The sequence below is a fragment of the Mytilus edulis genome, chromosome 6 (assembly GCF_963676685.1).
Source record: "Mytilus edulis chromosome 6, xbMytEdul2.2, whole genome shotgun sequence".
NCBI lineage: Eukaryota > Metazoa > Mollusca > Bivalvia > Mytilida > Mytilidae > Mytilus > Mytilus edulis.
Window position 1 is genome coordinate 86,991,969 of NC_092349.1, and position 18,146 is coordinate 87,010,114.

General features: G+C 32.7%; 2 protein-coding genes across 2 annotated transcripts; one reads left to right on the forward strand and one right to left on the reverse strand.

The window, feature by feature from the left end:
* The first annotated feature begins 6,296 nt into the window (after positions 1 to 6,296).
* On the forward strand, positions 6,297 to 7,858 carry LOC139526718 (adhesive plaque matrix protein-like). Its single transcript, XM_071321881.1, has 3 exons — positions 6,297 to 6,309; positions 6,745 to 6,887; positions 7,178 to 7,858. The coding sequence occupies exons 1-3, from the start codon at positions 6,297 to 6,299 to the stop codon at positions 7,856 to 7,858; spliced, it is 837 nt and encodes a 278-aa protein (XP_071177982.1).
* Positions 7,859 to 9,022: 1,164 nt separating this feature from the next.
* LOC139528775 (uncharacterized) lies at positions 9,023 to 16,675 on the reverse strand. Its single transcript, XM_071324978.1, has 7 exons — positions 16,548 to 16,675; positions 15,912 to 16,092; positions 13,288 to 13,373; positions 12,449 to 12,535; positions 11,300 to 11,320; positions 10,119 to 10,136; positions 9,023 to 9,228 (listed from the first exon to the last, which is right to left on the reverse strand). Exons 1-7 carry the CDS (start codon positions 16,609 to 16,611, stop codon positions 9,104 to 9,106), a joined length of 582 nt encoding a protein of 193 aa, XP_071181079.1. The 5' UTR covers positions 16,612 to 16,675; the 3' UTR covers positions 9,023 to 9,103.
* Between the last annotated feature and the right edge of the window lie 1,471 nt (positions 16,676 to 18,146).

Below are 18,146 nucleotides of genomic sequence, written 5' to 3' on the forward strand. Positions count from 1 at the left end.
GTGACACTATTTTTCCATTGTACTTTCTTAAAGCATATTATGAAACCTATCTTTTCATATTTATCTCAAAATAATATTTTAAAGTTTTCTTTCAAATCACAGGTGTGTTTTGTTTTTGAACAATCTACGCATTCATAGTTTGTATAACTTTGGACTCGACTTGTAGCTTTAAACAATTGTAAGATGACCAACACTTATTATTATATCTTTTACAAAATAGTTCAATCCTAATTTTAGCAAAGTACAAGAAAATTCTATTTTGAGGAAACTGATACCGATGATCCATCTTAAATCAAACATATGTAACCAAAGTTTTTTTCAACCGTTTATAAAAAAACAACCAGCAAGAAATAGCTGCATAACTCCACACAATTATCCATTAAATGGAACGACGAAAAAATGTTGAACATGCATCTATTGTACATTTTTGTTATTGAAATGTTTGGTTGAATATTGGGAATTTGTGTTTTATTTTGAAATCATAATAAGTTGTATAAGATATCAAATTTGAAGAAGTCATGCATCATCTTTTATCAACTCCTGTGTATATTCTCCTTGCAAAATCTGTCAAGTAATATTTGTAAATTGTATTCATATATTTATATTTGCTATTTCTTCCATGTTATTGTGTATATCATGGAAATGACAAATTCCTATCAGAATGAAAAAATAAACACAGAGCCTGTAAATTGTTTGTTTAACATCTGCATTAAAAAAAGTCTTTAAATTATTATTTTATTTGCGATTCTGTAACACACACTTTTACATATATGTATTTATAAATAAGAATTTGAGGTATTAATCCAGGACACAACATGAATGCATGCGCAACCCAAAAAAAACCCCACAGAAACCAAAGAAACAACGTTTTATTACTGTTCTTCATTTCAAAGTCACACTGAGACCTTGAACACGGAGCAAAACATAATTCGATAAAATTTAAAACAACAAGCTATGATAGTTACAGAAAGAAATTACTTCTATCATAACAGTGAACCTCAAACACAACAAAAACGAAAAACATTTCCACTGAAATTTTCATTTTCTGTTTTCTTATTTTGCTATAAATTACACTTGTATTCTCTTTTTAAAAGACCCGATGCAGTAGGGAAAGTGTGTTTAAAAAAAAAATACCGTTTAATACCTTTTTGTATAACAGCAAATCAAAAATGATTATATTTGAATTTCCTTTTACGTCCCTCTTCCTGGTACATTTACTTCACTACTATTTTCATCATGTTCTGTTTATGCAGATATATTCAAATTTAAACAAGTTTTTTTTCAAATCTGAAACAACATTTACAGATGTGACTAAGAATACAAGAAGTCGATAAATGTTATTTTCCACAAAATACTGTGATAGTATACTCAACGTGGCCACCCAAATCATAAGATAATAACACCAGTTACATCTGAAGTAACAACAAATTGCCAACAGTTTCACCCCATGTACCATTAATAATTCTAAGTTACCATTAATCCTCAAGTATATAATCCGTAAGAGGGCTCATCATATGGCCATCAACAATGAGCAAGCCTAATACTATATATTATAACTATACAAAACACGAAATATGTGAATGGAAAAGAAATACTTAAAAAAAAAATAAAGCAGAAATATATGACAAAACAAGTGTTTTGTTTTGATAGATAACAAGAAACGCTAACCACAGAATAACAGGCTCATGAGTTGGGCATGAAAACACAGAAAGGGCGGGGTTTAACATGTTTACCATTGCCTAGCCTACTATAGTGTTTAAAGAGAACAACATATGAAATATCTGTAAATCTAGTTCTGGTTGTGGTGAAAAGATTGCCCTTTCAAACTGCTTACAAATATAAAACACCTTGTTCTCAGATTGATTCGTTTTGTTCATAATATATTTTAAAACTTGATATTAATATATGTGCATTCTCTTAAAAAGAGTTTTTAAATACAAGTTAATGGAACAATGTGTACTACTTTTACAAAATCTTTAAACATGAAAGTTGTCCTCATGCAAATAACAGGCATGGTAGTTCAAACATTTATAGTGGATTGGGAAACACGTTTTGCAACTTAAATTAATCCATTTCCACTTTGGTGCGAGTGCTGCCTTGTAGCGGCATTAGCCTACTCTTTTTCGAAATCTACAAGGGTGTCTTTTACGTGCAAGAGATGTGGCTCTCTCTTTACACGGGTCGGCCATTTATCGTCCCCTGCCGACGGACTATCATCGTTTCCTCAAGACCAGACTCCTAAATGGTGTCAAGGGAGAGCCGAAAATTCAGTCCCTGAAATCATCATCCCGTAACGGGAATCGAATTAGGAGTCTTTGTGTTAGTAGTCCGATGCACTAACCACTACACCATGGCTCTCCTTTAAAATGATAATAGTATTTCCTTAACAATCTTCCAACTAAGCCCTTCAGAGTGAAAATTTCATATCTTCTCTCAATTATAAAATGGTTAAGTAGAGATATAAATATGTCATCCACTACACAAAGACACTAGTCAACAAAGTGAGGAAACCATATGATGTCCATAACAGGCATAGCAATGCCACTTATCTTTTAACAAAGCGCCTTTGAAACATAACGCATTTGAAAAGTTTGATAATCTTAGCCTCAGTTTTACGATTCTTTAATCATAGTTTTTGTGTTTCGTCTGATTACAAACACTATAGGCAATACACCAAATATATCTGGTGAATGGAAAAGTTTAATGGTACATATTTCTATCCTTGACCTCATGTTAATGGTTCATTAACCAATGTTAAGTTTTGGTAAGGTCTCTTTTTAAAGATACTATAAGCAAATCATCAACTATATTTGGAGTTTGGGTTGATTGTTAGATGCACATGTCTGTTTGGCAGGGTCAATCTTTTGTTCTTTAGTTGGTGTATTTAACAATGTTTAATTGTTGTTAGGTGTGCAATAATAATTGTGCAATAATAATATACAATTCATATAAATGTTCATAACCATGTTCATAATGTGTACAATTTGGAAATTAGTATGGCGTTCATTATCACTGGACTAGTATATATTTATTTAGGGGCCAGCTGAAGGACGCCTCCGGGTGCGGGAATTTCTCGCTACATTGAAGACCTGTTGGTGACCCTCTGCTGTTGTTTTTTATTTGGTCGGGTTGTTGTCTCTTTGACACATTCCCCATTTCCGTTCTCAATTTTATCATAACCCTTCATTTCTAACGGAAGATTCACTATACTCTGCCATATTCGAATTTACATTAGCAGTACACAACCAGGCTAGTTATCTGCCTAAGTCCTCAGATAAGGCTAGTTATCTGCCAAAGTCCTCCGATCAGGCTAGTTATCTGCATAAGTCCTCAGATCAGGCTAGTTAACTGCTTAAGTCCTCAAATCAAGCTAGTTATCTGCCTAAGTCCTCCGATCAGGCTAGTTATCTGCCTAAGTCCTCAGATTAGGCTAGTTATCTGCCTTAGTCAGATCAGGCTAGTTATCTGTCTAAGCTCTCAGATCAGGCTAGTTATCTGCCTAAGTCCTCAGATCAGGCTAGTTATCTACCTAGGTCCTCAGAACATGCTAGTTATCTGCCTAAGTCCTAACATCAGGCTAGTTATCTGCCTAAGTCCTCAGATTTTCAGACATATTTGCATATGTGTATAAAATTTTTTATCGATATTAAAAAAAGTAAGCTATGTATTGCATAACCCAAAATGTTTAAACAAATGCCAAATATTTGTGTTTTAAAAACATTTTTTAACTTAGTAATTGTGAATTTCTTTTTTTGTATACAGAAAACCAAGTTTGGTGACACTATTTTTCCATTGTACTTTCTTAAAGCATATTATGAAACCTATCTTTTCATATTTATCTCAAAATAATATTTTAAAGTTTTCTTTCTAATCACAGGTGTGTTTTGTTTTTGAACAATCTACGCATTCATAGTTTGTATAATTTTGGACTCGACTTGTAGCTTTAAACAATTGTAAGATGACCAACACTTATTAGTATATCTTTTACAAAATAGTTCAATCCTAATTTTAGCAAAGTACAAGAAAATTCTATTTTGAGGAAACTGATACCGATGATCCATCTTAAATCAAACATATGTAACCAAAGTTTTTTTCAAGCGTTTATAAAAAAACAACCAGGAAGAAATAGCTGCATAACTCCACACAATTATCCATTAAATGGAACGACGAAAAAATGTTGAACATGCATCTATTGTACATTTTTGTTATTGAAATGTTTGGTTGAATATTGGGAATTTGTGTTTTATTTTGAAATCATAATAAGTTGTATAAGATATCAAATTTGAAGAAGTCATGCATCATCTTTTATCAACTCCTGTGTATATTCTCCTTGCAAAATCTGTCAAGTAATATTTGTAAATTGTATTCATATATTTATATTTGCTATTTCTTCCATGTTATTATGTATATCATGGAAATGACAAATTCCTATCAGAATGAAAAAAAAAACACAGAGCCTGTAAATTGTTTGTTTAACATCTGCATTAAAAAAAAGTCTTTAAATTATTATTCTATTTGCGATTCTGTAACACACACTTTTATATATATATATTTATATATAAGAATTTGAGGTATTAATCCAGGACACAACATGAATGCATGCGCAACCAAAAAAAAACCCACAGAAACCAAAGAAACAACGTTTTATTACTGTTCTTCATTTCAAAGTCACACTGAGACCTTGAACACGGAGCAAAACATAATTCGATAAAATTTAAAACAACAAGCTATGATAGTTACAGAAAGAAATTACTTCTATCATAACAGTGAACCTCAAACACAACAAAAACGAAAAACATTTCCACTGAAATTTTCATTTTCTGTTTTCTTATTTTGCTATAAATTACACTTGTATTCTCTTTTTAAAAGACTCGATGCAGTAGGGAAAGTGTGTTTAATAAAAAAAAAATACCGTTTAATACCTTTTTGTATAACAGCAAATCAAAAATGATTATATTTGAATTTCCTCTTACGTCCCTCTTCCTGGTACACTTACTTCACTACTATTTTCATCATGTTCTGTTCATGCAGATATATTCAAATTTAAACAAGTTTTTTTTTCAAATCTGAAACAACATTTACAGATGTGACTAAGAATACAATTAGTCGATAAATGTCATTTTCCACAAAATACTGTGATATTATACTCAACGTGGCCACCCAAATCATAAGATAATAACACCAGTTACATCTGAAGTAACAACAAATTGCCAACAGTTTCACCCCATGTACCATTAATAATTCTAAGTTACCATTAATTCTCAAGTATATAATCCGTAAGAGGGCTCATCATATGGCCATCAACAATGAGCAAGCCTAATACTATATATTATAACTATACAAAACACGAAATATGTGAATGGAAAAGAAATACTTCAAAAAAAAATAAAGCAGAAATATATGACAAAACAAGTGTTTTGTTTTGATAGATAACAAGAAACGCTAACCACAGAATAACAGGCTCATGGGTTGGGAATGAAAACACAGAAAGGGCGGGGTTTAACATGTGTACCATTGCCTAGCCTACTATAGTGTTTAAAGAGAACAACATATGAAATATCTGTAAATCTAGTTCTGGTTGTGGTGAAAAGATTGCCCTTTCAAACTGCTTACAAATATAAAACACCTTGTTCTCAGATTGATTCGTTTTGTTCATAATATATTTTAAAACTTGATATTAATATATGTGCATTCTCTTAAAAAGAGTTTTTAAATACAAGTTAATGAAACAATGTGTACTACTTTTACAAAATCTTTAAACATGAAAGTTGTCCTCATGCAAATAACAGGCATGGTAGTTCAAACATTTATAGTGGATTGGGAAACACGTTTTGCAACTTAAATTAATCCATTTCCACTTTGGTGCGAGTGCTGCCTTGTAGCGGCATTAGCCTACTCTTTTTCGAAATCTACAAGGGTGTCTTTTACGTGCAAGAGATATGGCTCTCTCTTTACACGGGTCGGCCATTTATCGTCCCCTTCCGACGGACTATCATCGTTTCCTCAAGACCAGACTCCTAAATGGTGTCAAGGGAGAGCCGAAAATTCAGTCCCTGAAATCATCATCCCGTAACGGGAATCGAATTAGGAGTCTTTGTGTTAGTAGTCCGATGCACTAACCACTACACCATGGCTCTCCTTTAAAATGATAATAGTATTTCCTTAACAATTTTCCAACTAAGCCCGTCAGAGTGAAAATTTCATATCTTCTCTCAATTATAAAATGGTTAAATAGAGATATAAATATGTCATCCACTACACAAAGACACTAGTCAACAAAGTGAGGAAACCATATGATGTCCATAACAGGTATAGCAATGCCACTTATCTTTTAACAAAGCGCCTTTGAAACATAACGCATTTGAAAAGTTTGATAATCTTAGCCTCAGTTTTACGATTCTTTAATCATAGTTTTTGTGTTTCGTCTGATTACAAACACTATAGGCAATACACCAAATATATCTGGTGAATGGAAAAGTTTAATGGTACATATTTCTATCCTTGACCTCATGTTAATGGTTCATTAACCAATGTTAAGTTTTGGTAAGGTCTCTTTTTAAAGACAATATAAGCAAATCATCAACTATATTTGGAGTTTGGGTTGATTGTTGGATGCACATGTCTGTTTGGCAGGGTCAATCTTTTGTTCTTTAGTTGGTGTATTTAACAATGTTTAATTGTTGTAAGGTGTGCAATAATAATGTACAATTCATATAAATGTTCATAACCCTTCATTTCTTACAGAAGATTCACTATACTCTGCCATATTCGAATTTACATTAGCAGTACACAACCAGGCTAGTTATCTGCCTAAGTCCTCAGATAAGGCTAGTTATCTGCCAAAGTCCTTCGATCAGGCTAGTTATCTGCATAAGTCCTCAGATCAGGCTAGTTAACTGCCTTAGTCCTCCGATCAGGCTAGTTATCTGCCTAAGTCCTCAGATCAGGCTAGTTATCTGCCTAAGTCCTCAGATCAGGCTTGTTAACTGCCTTAGTCCTCCGATCAGACTAGTTATCTGTCTAAGTCCTCAGATCAGGCTAGTTATCTGCCAAAGTCCTCAGATCAGGCTAGTTATCTGCATAAGTCCTCCGATCAGGCTAGTTATCTACCAAAGTCCTCAGATCAGGCTTGTTATCTGCCTAAGTCCTCAGATCAGAATATAGTTATCTGCATAAGTCCTCCGATCAGGCTAGTTATCTGCCAAAGTCCTCAGATCAGGCTAGTTATCTGCCTAAGTCCTCAGATCAGGCTTGTTATCTACCTAAGTCCTCCGATCAGGCTAGTTATCTGCCAAAGTCCTCAGATCAGGCTAGTTATCTGCCTAAGTCCTCAGATCAGGCTAGTTATCTGCATAAGTCCTCAGATCAGGCTAGTTATCTCCATAAGTCCTCCGATCAGGCTAGTTATCTGCCTAAGTCCTCAGAACAGGCTAGTTATCTGCATAAGTCCTCCGATCAGGCTAGTTATCTGCCAAAGTCCTCAGATCAGGCTAGTTATCTGCCTAAGTCCTCAGATCAGGCTTGTTATCTGGCTAAGTCTTCAGATCAGGCTCGTTATCTGCCTAGGTCCTCAGATCAGGCTTGTTATCTGCCTAAGTCCTCAGATCAGGCTTGTTATCTGCCTAAGTCCTCAGATCAGGCTAGTTATCTGGATAAGTCCTCCGATCAGGCTAGTTATCTGCCAAAGTCCTCAGATCAGGCTAGTTATCTACCTAGGTCCTCAGATCAGGCTAGTTATCTGCCAAAGTCCTCCGATCAGGCTAGTTATCTGCCTAAGTCCTCAGATTTTCAGACAGATTTGCATATGTGTATAAGAATTTTTAACGATATTAAGAAAAGTAAGCTATGTATTGCATAACCCAAAATGTTTAAACAAATGCCAAATATTTGTGTTTTAAAAACATTTTTTAACTGAGTAATTGTGAATTTCTTTTTTTGTATACAGAAAACCAAGTTTGGTGACACTATTTTTCCATTGTACTTTCTTAAAGCATATTATGAAACCTATCTTTTCATATTTATCTCAAAATAATATTTTAAAGTTTTCTTTCTAATCACAGGTGTGTTTTGTTCTTGAACAATCTACGCATTCATAGTTTGTATAATTTTGGACACCACTTGTAGCTTTAAACAATTGTAAGATGACCAACACTTATCAATATATCTTTTACAAATTAGTTCAATCCTAATTTTGGCAAAGTACAAGAAAATTCTATTTTGAGGAAACTGATACCGATGATCCATCTTAAATCAAACATATGTAACCAAAGTTTTTTTCAAGCGTTTATAAAAAACAACAATGGAAGTTAAACCAGGAAGAAATAGCTGCATCACTCCACACAATTACCGCAGTGTAAAAATCTAAATTTAACTCAACGACTAAAAATTATTTGATCATTTATAGTGCCGTCATTTAAAAGATTTTCAGATGAATTTTGAACAGGGAATAAAACCAGGGTTCACTCCGAATAAATTAGTATACTTTTTTTGTTGAGGGCTCAGTTGAACCTCGCTTCCGTCCGCAATATTGAAGACCAATTGGTGGCCTTTGGATGTTTCTTTCCTGATCATATATCGGATTGTTCACCCTAAGAAACATTCTTTATTTCCATTCTCTATGTTACTTTATTTATGTTCTTGTTGAATGAAATGGCCAAACAATAGCATTTGACGATTAAAGTTGGATATAAGAAGAGAATGTATAGCAATCATTTAGATAGTTGGCCGTACGTGTTTTGTGTGGCTCGTGTTGCTCAGTCTTTAGTTTTGAGTCTTGCGTTTATGCATACTGCCTGATATGTTCAGAGATTTTATATTGATGTTGATAGTTTTGTCAAACGATCACTTCGCTTTGTAATGGAACCTAGCCAAAATGAAGACGCATCTAAAAGAGACAGTCATCAGTTTTTTTATCCTGTGTTCAGGGTAATATTTGTTTTTAATTTGTTTCCCATGGTATATTTTGCCTCTCTTTTTTTCAATATAATCCAATCATGAACGTTTTGTTAAAAAATAGATAAAACAGACTCGTAAACTTTATTAATTCTTTTTATATTCGTATACGTATTACATCTTTGCTTTCAACCTCGCAGAAGCTTCAAGATCATGAACAAGCATTTGGTATGCTTCCATTGTCTCTACATCTACGACAGCGTCCACATTGCTGTAGTTTGCAACATTTACAACCTTTCGGTATAATACATCCAAACTTGCGTGATTGCTTAGGTGCTGCAATGAGATTTAATAAATCTTTTAAAAGCATCTAACACTTCAAATAATCAACCATACACTTTTTCTAGTAAGTTTGCGTTGTGACCCAAATAATTCATACACCAAAAACATACAAGGTGCAAGACACATTTAAATTTAAATACTTATTATAAAACATGGCTTCTCATATTTGCCAATTCCTATATTTTGCTATTTTGAAAGAGTGGACGGGTAGACTTAATACCATACAACTCAAATAAAGACATGGGGAAAAACAAAAATATTTTTCTGAAATATCGAGTAACAGCAAAGACGGGAAAGTAGTTGTTAGGCCTTTTAAGACAACAGAGTATATAATTGTCTCGGGTCAAGAACCAAGCCACTTAGCTGTAAGTTTCTTTTTTCGTTTTTGGTTTTAAAAATTCATCATTCCATTGTACCTTTACTGTTAATAAAAAAAATTTAATCTACTTCCTGAATTGCGTATCCCTATATATTTGTTTTTTAAATATCTAGTGGAATTATAAAATAAAGTAGATCTACAAAGTTAGTTGTGGTTCGTTTAGGGTGGAAACATTTTATTGATGGTTAATCAATCGATATGATAGCAAATAAGTTAATGTAAAGTAACGCCTACCAGACACAAAACCACAAGTATCATATAACAAATTGCACAATTCCGGGAGTTAATTGTTAAACACCTGTGGATACACGGTGACGCTCATGTGAATTTTTTATATTGTAATGAGTGGATCTAATAAGGTACAATAAAGAGCCAAATTGGAACTTAACTCGAATGTTTTTCAAAATATTTAGAATTCGCTGAATTAATGTGGGATATAAGTACTTCAATTGAACATTACAGATTTGTACACGCAATGGTTTCCATATAATGTTAGACTACTTACGACGTCGGTAGGCATATCCTAAAACAAAAAACAAAAATGAAATATCAGATAATAAGTGCACAATATCAAAATAAATCAAATATATGTGGAGACCATTGGCATATTGATGATGTTCGATTCTATCACATTGTAACATGATATGTATATCAATAGCTTTCTTTTTAATGCCAAATCATATACTTAAAATTCGGCCACCAGTTAAAATTTTTAACTTTGATATGAATATGTCAAAGTAATTCATTTGTTGAGACTCAGATCAAGTTATTATCTATAAGTGATACAATGGTCTTATATTGATGATCTTATCTTTTATAAGGTCAAGGAACGATAACGGAGGTATGTCACAGATTTTACTAAAACTCTGAATACACGTTTGGCTAGTTGCAATGTCAAACGGAAAACAGAAAATCGATAAAAATGCATTAATATCTTTTATTTCTTGAATTATTACTGATTGAATTTTTTGAATGAAGGTTAACATTTGTCTAGAAAGCATATAAAATTGGCGAACATTTTTCTTAATTTTTTCTTTAAATCATCAAATCTTCACTTTTGAATACATGTATATTTCTTTAAAGACGTATATGGTGTTGATACACACATTTCCGTTCTATTGAAGTAAAATGATTGAATGAGCCAAAGTTGTATGCAGATTTGTTTTTTGAAAAATCTTCGACATAGCCAATTTACCATAACTTCACCTTGAATGTCTTTTCTGGATTAATTTAATTTTTAAGAAATTAACCTTGTTGCTCACACACCTCCGTAACTAATGGCAATTCAATTTTGGTATATTCATATGCGGTAACCATGAATCGCAGGGTTTCAAGTAAATTAAAGATATCAAATATTACACGAGTGGGACAAGCTATAAGTACATGAAGGAATTTTTAAAAATGTTTGATTACCATTTGCAAGAACAAATCCTGTATGAGCGATGTATTCGTTTATTATTTTTTTTGTCCTATCATTCTTAAGAAGATAACGACGTAGCTTTTGAAAAACTGTAAACTGCAAAAGTATTCAGCAACACAATTTATTATTTGACATTTGAGCATTTCTTGGTCTTCAGATAGTCTTTTTCTGTTGTGTTATACGCGGGGTTTCATAGCGGAGAGGTATGCATTTTGCACATAGATATCTTTAACCACCAAATGTTTCAGTACAATTAAACAACTTACTGTACGAATGTGATCCACGTTCTACAAAAAATCATACACATATTGATACATATATAAAATATAGTACCAAACCCCAAACCAATCATAATGTTTAAAAACGTTTATGGAGACTCTTTCAATGGTTACGATGATCGAATTTAGATCCTATAAACAATATTTACCCCTAGATGTATAGATCAAAAGAACACGTAATATACTAGTACTTTACAATATGTCTTCCATCTGAGGTATTAAATTTTAAATGAGTTTTATTTATGATTTTTGTGTGAGACATTAGTCTAATTTTTAATTTTGATTCAAGAATTGAATGCTTCTTTTTGTAATTTCATGAGGGTGTAAAAGCGTTGACCGAAGTACATTTTGTATGAAGCGCGGAAACGTACGCTCGGTCAACGCTTTAACAACCCTATGCAATTACTAAAAGAAGCTCTTCGTACTTTATTTGGCCTTTTAAACATTTTTTGATTCGAACGTCACTGATGAGTGTTTTGTAGACGAAAAGGGCGTCTGGCGTAAGTAAAAGTTTTTAGTCCTGGTATCTATATGATGAGTTTTTTTCAACAATTATAATTACAGTTCTGCACTATGATCATGAAAAGACGATTACTATCATTTTTTGTTATTTACCTGTGTACTTTATTGTAGTAGCACGTGTCAACATGAATGTTATAATTCATTTTGAAATGAAGTTGATTAAGGAATAACGCGAGATTGTAGTTAGCCAATCATAATAACGTATTATAATGAAACATACATCTAATGAAATTACAACAGTATGTTGCCCCTTACAAAAGATTTCGGTCTGTTCAACACAAGCTAGATTAACCTCCCACTTGCATGATGATTTTTAATAGTGCCGATTAATTAAAACAATCAGGGCATAATCTACAAAGACAGATTAGGTTAAAAGCTGAACATATATTATATTTAATTATATATTATGATATGAGACTTTAAATGGATTAGAGAGCCATGTCAATTTCGACACTTCACGCTCTTTGGACTTTAAATGTACCTTAGATTTCAAGTAACATAATAATTCAAAGATCATAAATCATTAATCTTAAGATATGACGTATTGTCCGATATAGATTCCAATGTCGAGGCCACATAATAAAATATCTAAAATAACACTATTCTCGTACTTACCTACAGCTGTGAAAAAGTTCGTGCCTGGATATGCACAGACTTCGCAAATTTTAAATGCGTCTTTTTTACCTGGAAAATCTCCTACTACTGCAATGAAATAAATATAAGCACGTAATCGGGACATTACTTTTTTTAATCCGAAATTAAGGATTCATTTCCAGTGGAAGTACAGTGTTTATCATTTTTGTAAGTCATATATAAGTTATTAAGGAGATGTGGTATGATTGCCAATAAAACATACATCCAACAACGTTCAGCCGAAGTTCAACGACTTATAGGCTACCGTGTTGTCATTAACAATAAGGAAATCAGTACCGTATAGTATGTTTTAAAAGGTCATGACATGAAACAAGTGAAAAATGTTCATTTCAATTGAGAAAATAAGTTGTTGCAGTTCAACTTAGTTCTCAAAACTGTTCTAGTTATTGTAAGTCTACGTTTACATCTCTCTATGTTAGAAACCATGTCATTAGTTAATGTGTTTTGTTTGGTTATGGTAACTTTTTTTCAACCATTTTGAAACCTAAACTATTTATAAACTGTAGATGTAATGTCCATTGATAGTGCAATTGTTGTTATTCGGAAATATGCAATTTTGTGGTTTGCAAAATTTGCAAATAAACACATGAAACATTTGTATTTTGTTTAGTATTCAAATTTCGAACAACGAAATTAAACAAATTGTTATGAGGTAAAAAAAATAGTGATTCGCCAGTAGTTTTCAAGACTTGTATTCCTATATTTATCTTTCATGGTTATGTTGCTGTCTTGTTGAAGTGAACCCAACCTTTACCTAAATTCATTTATTGGTTTTGTGTTACAAATGGTCTCAAACTTACATCCATTGTGAAGTCTAAAAGTTGTCGGACTTTTGGTTCTGTCATACTGTATCTTTACACAAAACCAGTTGTCTTCTCCTTTCAATCTATATAGGACGAGAAATTTCAGTTATAAAAACCATTTTTACATCTGCATGTTTATATTAGAAATAAAAAAAACTGTTTTGTATATATTAAAAAGAAGATGTGGTATGATTGCCAATGAGACAACTCTCCACCAAAAAGAGACCAAAATGACACAGCAACTAACAACTATAGCTCATCGTACGGCCTTCGACAATGAGCAAAGCCCATACCGCATAGTCAGCAATAAAAGGCCCCGAAATGACAACGTAAAACAATTCTGGTATAGCATTTTTTGTCTATTGTAATTGGTTATCTTTTTTCATTCCCTAAAGCTTACTTCATATTCCCTCAATGATGCCGAGGAACTTAAACAAACGTCAAAGAGCTTATTAAACTTTAGATCACAAATAAAAGGTAGAACTCGGGCTATTTTCAGAATATTTGTTCTATACATATTGATTTCAAGTAATTTTGTATTCGGTTTTGACACACTAAAACGAAATATGTTTTGTAAATAAAGGCAACAGTAGTATACCGCTGTTCCAACTCATAAATCCATGGACAAAAAACAAAATCGGGGTAACAAACTAAAACTGAGGGAAACGCATAAATATAAGAGGAGAACAACGACACAACACTGCAATGTAACTAACACACACAGAAACAGACCAAGCATCAGACAAAATCCCACGAGAATAACAAATATAACATCAAAACCAAATACATGAATTTGGGATAGACAAGTACCGTGACACGTCTTATCGCAATGTCAATTTACACTCAAAAAATAAGAGAAAACAAACGACGCAACGTTAAATTGTAACACACACAGAAACGAACTATAATATAACAATGGCCATATTCCTTACTTGTAACATGGAAGCAATAAATGGTAACTCGCTAGACCACTGCATTTCAGTCAAATAGGATTCAAATGATCCCGATTTGAAAGTATCCCAGTCGTAGTTCTTAACGCTTCTGATATGGTCATTTGAGTATTATGATCATGCTTTTTGGTAAAAGTACCCTTTGCATTAGCATTGTCATGATTGTAATTTGGTTGCAATGCTCTAGTCCGTTATTGTCGTTATGAATTGGCGTTCCAACTGTTTTGATAGTCTTATAACAATTGCCATTAGTTATGAATTTAAATACGCTCTTCCATGAATACAATTTCAACGAAGTACAAAATAAATGAAGGCATTAATGCGTAGTGCTGTACATGGTTTCAATACATAGTCAAAACGTTTGGAAGTCAAAGATATGTATGCGAATGCATTGGAGCAAAAATAGGCTAAACATGATCACAATCAAGTAGTAATGGGGAGTTGCAACCAACATGATCTATGTCTGTGTACTTTGAAAATTTGTTGGAGGGCTTATTGACTAATCTCGAATACTTTACAGCCAATATTCCATGCATTTAAGTATTTTAAAACTTACCCTAAACTTATAATTATATAGTTATCAAAGGTACCAAGATTATAATTTAGTTCGTCAGACGTGCGTTTCGTCTACATAAGACTCATCAATGACGCTCATTTCAAAATATTTATAAAGCCAAACAAGAAAAAAGTTGAAGAGCATTGAGGATCCAAAATTCCAAAAATTTGTGCCAAATACGGCTAAGGTAATCTATGCCTGGGATAAGAAAATCCTTAGTTTTTCGAAAAATTCAAAAGTTTTGTAAACAGAAAATTTATAAAAATGACCACATTATTGATATTCATGTCAAAACCGAGAGTGTTGACTACTGGGCTGGTAATATCCTCGGGGATGAAACGTCCACCAGCAGTGGTATCGACCCAGTGGTGTAAATAGTTATCAAAGGTACATATGTTCAAGAAAATTGTAAGTTTAGTAAACAATATAAAAAAAAATATACAAACATAACTGGGTAACAGACATTACCCACAATGTTACACAACATTTTATCTCAAACATAGCTCTGCATATATATATAGGCATCTGTCATATGTATGTCGCTTAGCTTTTATGTTTTTGATTCATGTGTCAATGATGAGTCTTTTGGGAGAAAAAAAACACATAAGGTGTACACAATTCCAAGACTGTGTTCTTTGATAAGTTTTTTTTTGTGATATGTCTTCTCACACAAGTTACTCATTTCAATGATGATTAATAAGTAGTTTTAGAGTATGTTTTCCTTAACACACTTGTTATTTTTTCTTACGAACTTAAATCCTAGATTATCGTTTGTTTATCTGCCCAATAGTCAGCACTTCTGTGTTGACTTGAGTTATCATTGATATGTTCATAATGATAAAATTATTTTGAAATACTAAGGCTTTTCTACCTCAGGAATAGATTACCTTAGTTGTATTTGGCAAAACTTTTAGGAATGATTGGTCCTCAAAGCTCTTCAAATTCGTACTTTATTTGTCCTTTTACACAGTTTTTGATTCGAGCGTCACTGATGAGTCTTTTGTAGACGAAACGCCCGTCTGGCATATATATTAAATTTTAATCCTGGTATCTATGATAAGTTTATTTTCATTATTTGTTTTAAATTGAATCTGTAACACGACCTTAGTATTTACCTGAACACAATAAACCCGTCTAATATCTGATAACATTCATCTGTTCTACCAAATGACCACTTGATTCTCCTTCCATCCTTCGAAAACTTTCCATAGATCTCTGATTTTGATTTCCCAATTTCCCAGAAATCGAAGGTTTTCCCTCTCCATGGACATGGGAATTTACAACTAGGTGTTCTACCTGAAATCATCAACACAAAATGATATGGTATATGGTTTGGTTTTATATAAATTGTATAGAACAAATGAGTTTTCATGACACTGTCTTTCTTAAACCAAATGTATGACCTCGTTAGTTACATTATCATTCATAATTATCACAAAGATGTCTTACTGGTAGGAGAAAATGTAGAAAATGATAGCATTCTCTGTTTTAAATTTCAGCGCTTTTTGATTTATATATAGTATTATATATATATAGTTGTTTCTTTGATAATAGTCCATGTTATTATTTGCATTATAGTGATACAGTTATATCCCAATTAAAGTATTTATCATATTGCCGGTACATTGTTGTGTTAAAGCTGCATATATAAAAATGTTTAATTTTACAATAAATTTCCGATTCTGTTACAAATAGCTATATTTATTTGATATAGAACAAGACAATAATACATACATATATAAAGACATTACCTCTGTCATAATAATGCGCTTCCACCACAACAAAAACCAATAACAGTACCACTAAAACTTGCATTTTCTATTATTTTCTAGTTCTTAGAATTTTTTTCCCTTAATAACATCTGATGCAGTTGATAAAAATGGTTTTAATCAATAAAAACACCTTCTTTTATACCTCTTTGTATATCAGCAAATCAAATCATGTAACGTAATGTTTTCCTTTAAAGTCCCTCTTCCTTGTACTTTACAATTTCGATTTCATGTTTCGTTTATGCAGATATATTTAAATTTAAACAGGAATACTGGGGTTTTTTGCTTTACACAACAGTTACAGATGGTACTTAAAACACCATTTGTAGATAAATTGTATATATTTGTAAATCTAAGAACACAACATGCGGAGGTCTAAACGTGTAGGTGTAGGTGTATTTGCTATATTCACAATTTATGAAAGAGTGTAGATCATTAGTTGACTTTTTCCTAAAAGTCAAAGAATTTATCGTTAATTAAACATCCCTAACGATTCGCTAAGAAATATAAAAAAACAAACAAAAAAACAATACCACCTTGTTTTTACTATTTTGGCTGAAAACCGCATGATAGAATGGGGCCTCTATTTTATGTTAAAAAAACACGGTAAACAACTACGTGATATATAATTACTGATTCAACGTGTTTTACAAGTTAAATTCTACATGTTCAGTTTTCTATCACATGCAACCCCACTTTTGCATTTCTTGTACAACACGTTCTCAGCTTAATTTGTTTCAAGAAAGACTTATAAAAAAACATGACTGACCCTCCGGGTGCCGGAATTTCTCGCTACATTGAAGACCTGTTGGTGACCTTCTGTTGTTATTTTTTTCTATGGTGGGGTTGTTGTCTCTTTGGCACATTCCCCATTTCCATTCTCAATTTTGTGACTATCAGTTTAGGCTGTATCTGTAAATTTTCCTAGATATAATACTCCGAATTATAGTTAACAAAATAGTTGGTAAATGGGAATAACTGTATAGTTTTTTAACACAAACTTAGCATTTAAAAGTTGACCTCCGCATGTGTTCACATACCGGGCCCTTTCATTTTGTATGTCAGTCATTCCGTGCATTGCAGACATGCTTTAAATATGAAATGATCAATTTACATTGAAAGGCCACTTTAATAAAAATACTAGGGTACTTATCAGAGAACAGTATAATACATATAAACCTAAAAACATTACATATAGAACGTTGAAATTGCAGTTATGGTTGCAAAAGAGGGTAATAAGATACCAGAGGGACAGTCAAACTCTTAGATTGATAATAAACTGACAACACCCCATGGCTAAAAAAATGAAACTATAAACAGACAAAGTATAGTACCCCAGACACAACATAGAAAACTAAAGAATATGCAACACGAACCCCACCAAAAACTGGGGGTAATATCAGGTGCTCCGGAAGAGTAAGTAGATCCTGCTCCACATGTAGCACCCGTCGTGTTGCTTATTTTGTTATAAATCCGATAACTAGTCTAATTCGGTAGGTCACATTCGTGAAAAGAAAGGGTATTGTAGTTAATTTATGATTGCAACTGCCTTTAGTCAGGAACATGATATTCAGTTATTGT